The sequence below is a fragment of the Cebus imitator genome, unplaced genomic scaffold (genome assembly GCF_001604975.1).
Source record: "Cebus imitator isolate Cc_AM_T3 unplaced genomic scaffold, Cebus_imitator-1.0 Scaffold67, whole genome shotgun sequence".
Classification (NCBI taxonomy): domain Eukaryota; kingdom Metazoa; phylum Chordata; class Mammalia; order Primates; family Cebidae; genus Cebus; species Cebus imitator.
The window spans coordinates 5,573,522-5,581,300 of record NW_016107382.1 but is presented as its reverse complement, the minus strand read 5'-3'; the positions used below and the strand labels follow the sequence as shown (position 1 = coordinate 5,581,300).

Below are 7,779 nucleotides of genomic sequence, written 5' to 3'. Positions count from 1 at the left end.
GGCACAGCAAAAGAAACAATCATTAGAGTGAACTGGCAACCAACAGAATGGGAAAAAATTTTTGCAATCTACCCATCTGACAAAGGGCTAATATCCAGAATCTACAAAGAACTAAAGCAGATTTACAAGAAAAAAACAAACCCATTCAAAAATGGGCAAAGGATATGTTTTCAAAAGAAGACATATATGAGGCCAACAAACATATGAAAAAATGCTCATCATCACTGGTCATTAGAGAAATGCAAATCAAAACCACATTGAGATACCATCTCATGCCAGTTAGAATGGTGATTATTTAAAAATCTGGAAAGAACAGATGCTGGAGAGGATATGGAGAAATTGAACAGTTTTATACCGTTGGTGGGAGTGTAAATTCATTCAACCATTGTGGAAGACAGTATGGCGATTCCTCAAGGATCTAGAAATAGAAATTCCATTTGACCCAGCAATTCCATTATTTGGTATATATCCAAAGGATAATAAATTGTTCTGTTATAAAGATACAAGTATACATACATTCACTGAAGCACTGTTTACAATAGCAAAGACCTGAAACCAACCCAAATGTCCACCAATGATAGACTGGACAAAGAAAATGTGGCAAATATACATCATGGAATACTATGCAGCCATTAAAAAAGATGTGTTTGTGCCCTTTGTAGGGACATGGATGAATCTGGAAACCATCATTCTCAGCAAACTGACACAAGAACAGAAAACCAAACACCACATGTTCTCACTCATAGGCGAGTGTTGAACAATAAGAACACATGGGCACAGGAAGGGGAACATCACACACTGCGATTGGATAATGGGGAAACAGGGGAAGGACAGTAGGGGGCAGTGAGGTTGGGGAGGGATAACACTGGGAGAAATGCCTAATGTATGTGATGGGGGTATAGATACAGCAAACCACCATGGCATGTGTGTACCTATGCAACAATCCTGCAAGATCTGTACATGTACCCCAGAACTTAAAGTATAATTTAAAAAGTCTTGCATTAAAAGTAAATCAATATTTTTAATAAAATCTTGTTTTAACCAATTTTTAGTGTTGTATTAGTGTATTTTAATATCAAAGTCTAATTTCTAGAAAGACTATTAAAATTTCCTTTCAACTATGGTGAACTTAATCATAAGCTTTAAATTTTTTTGTGCTAATCTTGTGACTTACACAGACCATTTGACATGCTTGACCTTTCTTGTTTGTCTTAAACATCCTTCTTTCTTAAACAACTAGATATTTTATTTTAAGACAAAAGTTTACCATACAAGATGATTTCTCAACAAAAATGTTTTTTTAACTTTTTACCAAAAATATCCTTTAATATCTATAACTTTCTTTAAGTCTCTCATTTCCTTGTTCCTTTTACCTTATTTTGAATATAACCTTTAATCTTTGGATTAGACAAACATTATTTACCTTTCAATAACAATACATTTAAAAAAGTTTTTATCATTTTTCAAACTGAAAGTTACCCAGTTAATGAATACCCATTATTAAATATATATAACTTCAGATTCTAAATTTTTATGATGTTTGTTTACAAACATTTACTCTATTACATTTACCTTATTCATTTATTTAATAGTTCACCTAGAGTATTTATAAAAACTGTGATAGTCATCATTTAAAATTATTTTTCTGTTAACCATTTTTATAGCCTATGATTTTCAGGTGTTTACGCAAGAAATAAACCTAAGACTAACTATGTGGGTATTTTACCAATAATTCAGTATTTAGCTGTTTTACTTAAACCAACAATATCAAATGTCTTAATTATCAAAAATTACACAAGCCAAGATTATTCTTTTGGGGAGCTGGCTTTATAGTTTTATAAACCTTATACAAAATTTTGACACCTTATAATATTTGCCAGGTATAAGTATGAACCCATTTGACCAATAAACAGAAACAAAAATACTACAAATCTAATTCTAATATTACTTTTACAAGAATTTTAAAGCCAGTTTATTTATTAAAGATTTTACTTAAGTCATATGAACTTGAAAACCATGTGGGCTTATTATTTACTTGATTTATGAGTACTCTTAAGCCAGTTTGGTACCTTGTGGCCACTATCCATAACAAAATACATGCAACTACATGTAAACATACACATGCACATTCATAGAAAGATCCTGTATCTTTTATTTCAGAACTCTAGGCATAAGATATTAATACAAACTCACTGGTTTACAAAAATAGAAGAAGATTGGATCTAAACAGTGGTTTTTGTCTCAGTAGAAAAGTAACAGCAGATTTAAAGCAGGCAGAAAAGAAAATAGACAAGTAGAGAACTTAGGAACTCTAGAGTTGCAGGTTGACCTTTGGGCTATGAATTTTTATTTGATGTAATTTGCCCATTAGATCAAAATATGCAAAACAGACCATAATATATAACTAGTTGGAGTACTAGAAAACCTGGCATGCCCTCAAACTTTTTCATTTTACACAAACACTTGCAAGGAGAGGCACCATATAACTAACAGGGTGCCCCAAAGTGAGTCTTTCTCCCTGTCTTTCCTCATTTTTAGATTGTTTCCAGTTTTTTTCTTAAAAGGAGGAATTGAGCTGTGGCCTAGGGCTTTTTGTGTGGTAGATCACTGTGTGCTGATCGTGGATGAGACTATGCAGTGTTTTACCAGAGTCATTTTCACCCTTTTAACATGTCTCAGTTTCTTGCTCCAGAGGTCTGTCACCTCTGAGAGGGCTAAAAATACCAACTGATCAGCTCTATATGCATTGCTTGATTGAGTCTTTTAAAACTAATTTTGTTGAAGGTTCCCTGTAGGGCCACCGCATGGCAAAGTGGGTTAACCACCCAGACATTCCCACTCAGCCCCCAGTCATGCAGAGCCAGCTTGCAGCTGGGAGTAACAAAATGTCTTTTCTCTTCAGAACTGAGGAGTTAAGTCTCTCATTTATCTATGAAAATGACAGTTTATGTTTCTCACACAAATGCACAGACAAGTCAATTGAGATTCATTTTGGGAGATAAAATAATGGCGAAGACACTTTAGAATATACCTCCAAAGTGGAAACCCAATGGGGTCCTCAAAAGGAGGGTGTTCTCCTTGGCTTTAGAAAAAGGCAATGGAGAAGAAAAAGGCAATGCAGAAGACCCTTTAAAATCCACCTCTGAACTAGAATTAGTATCCTAAACAACAACTTCCAAGGAGAAAAAACAAAAAACCAAACAAGAACTTTTAAACTCTTTTGTAATAACGCTTAGCTTAAAACACAAACATATAGTATAGCTACATCAAAGTATTTTATTTCTTTATGTCCTTATTTTATAAGCATTTTTCCACTTACAGTTTTTATATACTGTTTAAACTTTTTGTTAAAAACTAAAATACAAACACACACGTTAGCCTAGGCCTACTCAGGGTCAGAGTCATCAGTATATCCGTCTTCCATCTCCACACCTTGTACCACTGGAAGGTCTTCCATATCAAATTATATTCCTTTGTGAAATATATTTGTGATTACTATAAATATATTTGAATTTTATTTTCTAATTGCTTTTGTTGGCTTAAATAAATTTAAATGCTTTTGTACATTAGTCTATTAACAGCTTTACCAAACTCTCTTATTATTTCTGGCAGTTTATTGATTTTCTTGGATTTTATATGACAAATCATGTTTTCCATTAAAAAAAATGCAAGTTTTGTTCTTTCTTTGAATCTTTATATTCATTATTTATTTCACAAATATCAACAGTTTATTCATTTCTCCAGTGCAATGTTGAGCATAAGCTGTAATGGTGAACACACCATTCTATAATTCTTGAATTTAAAGACAATGTTTCACCATTGTGTATGTTTGTTTTCGATTATTTTCATTGGTCCTCATTGCCAGGTTATAAAAGTTTTCTCTTTTCCTTATTTTGCCGAGTTTTCAACTTGAATAAATGTTAACTTTAACAATTTTTTCCCGCATCACTTGAAATAATGCTGTTTCTTTCTTTTTAATGTCTTAATGTTATAAACTATATCAAAAGACTTTTAATATAACACAGCTACACTGTAAAATTTCAATAGATACCAGGAGTTAAGCGATGGCCCATTAATACAATATTACATTATTCTTTCATTCTTGTAATAAATCCAGTTTGGTCATGAGGTTTCCTTAAGAGATGGCTAGATTCTTGTTAACTTTTTATTTACAATTTTTTTGCATTTATTTTTAGAATTGTGTTTGGCCATATAATTTTCCTCCTACATTTTTCCTTACATGATTTTGACTTCAAGTTTGTATTAATCTCATTTTGAAAAGTTGGCCTTTCAAAATAATGCCTCCTTTGGTATTTTGGTTACAGTTTGCTTAGGATTCTGATTATTTAATTTTTGAATTCTTAGGAGGCATTCTCTGAAAGGTATTTTGTTCTAATGTGTGTTATGTGTACATTTTAATTACTGATTAATTTTTTAATGGTTATGGGATATTTGGGTTTGAGGAAGACTTTGGAAAATTTTCTATATTATCCACATTTCCATGAAATGCTCTTATATTTTTACTTGTATTCCATGTGTAGTTATGTTTTATTTAACTTTTGACTTGTGCTTTTTCTCTTTTTTGTTGATCAGTCTTTATCAGAAAACATATTTTAGCTTGGTTGGCTTCTTATTTTGAGAGATAGAAAATATAGCATAATAGTTAAATATATAGACCTTGGAGTCAGATGGTTTAACTCAAGAGGTGATTAAGAGAATTAAATATGATTCATTACACAAAATTATTTGAGTCCCCCAAAAAGTAATTTCTCAATACATTTTAGCAATTACTATAATTAAGTTCCTAATTTTCTATCATTTAATCCAGTTTATATTTTTGTAGCATTCATTGCTCTCTGACATTATCATTTTTATTCATTTTATTTATTTATTTAATTTTAAAATTGATTATAGATTTTTCTCTCCTCATTTTTTTCACAATGAAAGTGATTTTATTTTTTTCTGGTAGCCATTATATCCAAAGCTAGAATCATGCCTAATATGTAGTAGAAAGTCAAAAAATTAAATTAATTTTTTTAAGTAGATGATTTCCTAATGAAGTGCTGGATGCTATCAGAATGGTAAACTGGTGGTGGTGGGGGGGAGTTTGATGTGGAAAAAACGTTGATAAATATTTGGAGTAAGGACCATTACAGAAATGAATGCAATTTTTAATGAATAGCTCTGCATACAAAAAATTCAAGGTGAAGAAATTACGTTTCTTCAGGGATTTGAATTGGGCATAAAAGAGAGGGAAAAATAAAGCTAACTACTTTATAGCTTTTTCTGTTTTTGACTTTTGTGCATTCAACCAAGAGGTGTTTTAGAAATATTTGTTGACATAACACTGTTGGTAGGGAGCAACATAAAGATATCCAAGTACTGTAGGATTGATTAGGAAGCTTTCATTTTCTTGTTAAAAAGGCAAACTAATTTTTGTTAGTTGATTGTGTTATTCTAAAAGCCATAAAAGCAAATAAATATCTTTTCTTATTTTACAATATTTTAAAATATTTTTATTTTTCCTTTAGGGACTCCACAACTTATTGTACCTAATCGTATGTATCGAAATATTTTAGTATTGATTAAATTATTTCCTCCAATGGAACATGAATTGAACTACTAACTATTCTCGTTTTGTTATTACTTTTGTTTTTGACAGAAAATCCATTTCTGAAGCCATTGGGGAAAGCACCTCAGCAGATAGACTTTAATCCGTTCAGCTTAGCTATTCTTCTTCTGATAATCTTTTAACATCATTTATGTACAAAAATATTCTCAAATATTAAAATAAAGGAATATTTAATTGCTTAATATAACTTATCATCCGTTTTATTTATTGACTCTTTCACACTCTTGCCTGATACCTAAATTTAATATTTGTTTTTAACTCAAAAAAATATATTGCAGTATGGAAAATGGATAAACAGTAGAATAAAGTCTTGAGGTTTTTTTTTAAATTACAAAACCATATGTATATCAAAAGTGTTCCACTCTTTAATTTTCTAATGAGAATGGATTGTCACTTTAGTTATAGTACATTTAGGGAACAAAAGGTATTTCAGATATTAGATAGTTTCTTATAAACCAGTAGTTTCCTTTAAGAATACCATCAACATCATTCAGAAACACAATTTTACTGAGGAAAAATTTTTCTGATAGCATGTAATGTTATACATTATGTTCATAATCAATGGTTGGGGAATAAATCAATAAATTAAACTCAAAAGGAAAATCAACTAAATTTTGAACATTTAAAAGGTAAATATATGTTCTGCAAATTAAAGTCACACTCTTCTAGGAGATTTATTTTTAAATGTGTCCAATAGAAAATAACAGGATGTTAATAGCATATGTTTTAAAAGCCATACAAAATTAGTATAAGTAACAACATTTCTACAAACCAGAGAATTATTCAATTCTGGCATTTCTTTTGTCTGAAGACAAAAAATCATAAAATTTAAGAAATTCAGTTTTCAAAATTATCAATGCTGAATTGTTGACTCCTACAGAGTAAATTTTCTGGATCTTTTTCATCTCAACTAAGGCAACCTCCAGCTTCCTTCAGCTATTGCATTAGTCGGGGCTTTCTAAATAATTACTAGGATATATGCATATATAAAAAAGAATTTATTAAGGAGAATTGACTCACATGATCAAAAGGTGAAGTCCCATGATAGGCCATGTGTTAAGGTGAGGAGCAAGGAAGCTAGCAGTAGCTCAGTCCAAGCTCCAAAATCTCAAAAGTTGGGAAGCTGACAGTGCAGCCTTCAGAGTATGGCTGAAGGCCTGAGAGTCCCTGGTAAACTACTGGTGTGAATCCAAGCGTCCAAAAGACAAAATGCCTGTAGTCTGATGTTTGAGGGCAGGAAGTGTCCAGCGCAAGAGAAAGATGAAGGCTGGAAGACTCAGCAAGTCTGCTCTTTCATCTTCCCCTGCCTGCTTTATTCTAGCCATGCTGGCAGTCAATTGGATGTTGCCCACCTACATCAAGGGGGGGTCTGCTTTACCCCTAGTCCACTGACTCAAATGTTAATCTCCTTTGACAACACTTTCACAGACACACCCAGGAACAATACTTTGCATCCTTGAATCCAATTAAGTTGACAATACTAATCATCACAAGTCTACTTCTTGTCAGCTTGAAAAATACACATCTCCTGAAATCATGTATCTCCAAATAAAGACAATAATAAGGTCATAATTATGTCTAACATAATACAGCTATCCTTCATACAACTGGAAGTGCTCTAATTCTTAGACTAAATACTATTACATAAAGTTAACAACACTTAAATGCCTAAATGAAGTCACTAAATCTTATTTGACATGATAAAGGAAAAATAAAGGGAATAAAATGAAGATATTTTCTTAGTACAAGCATATACAAGCACAAACATATTCTTAACAAAATCTTAACAAAATAAGGAGAAAATATTCATGACAATTACAGTCCTAGTTTCTGCAACTGGTCGTGTGGTTGCATTGATGACTACGTTCTACTACTCATTCTGTATTCCGTTTGCCTGTATTCCCCTCACTGCAAGCATCTCAGTGGGTCATGAAACTTTTTCCTGGTGGAGTGACCCAAATCTTCATTCCTGAAGGGTCTGGGCCATTAGTAGTCCTGCCTGGACTGGGTTATTATAGTTTCCCATTGACCTTAATCACATAGCATGGCAAAACTTAAGAAACGCTCTATGGGGTCTCCTGTATTCCATACATAATCTTCCTTACCTCCATTGTGGAGTATTAGGCTGATTTTTTCTTTTTTCTTTT

General features: G+C 32.1%; 1 protein-coding gene across 2 annotated transcripts in view; it reads left to right on the top strand.

Moving 5' to 3' along the window:
• Positions 1-6,135, top strand: part of GLIPR1L1 (GLIPR1 like 1) — a 45,065-nt gene extending 38,930 nt beyond the window's left edge. The window contains exons 5-6 of one of the 2 annotated variants that reach the window (XM_017530637.2): positions 5,532-5,558; positions 5,663-6,135. In XM_017530637.2, coding sequence (XP_017386126.1) covers positions 5,532-5,558; positions 5,663-5,754 — 119 coding nt within the window. In that variant the 3' untranslated portion in view covers positions 5,755-6,135. The remainder of the gene's footprint in view (positions 1-5,531; positions 5,559-5,662) is intronic. The other variant, XM_017530638.2, reaches the window with a different exon arrangement.
• The last annotated feature ends 1,644 nt before the right edge of the window (positions 6,136-7,779 follow it).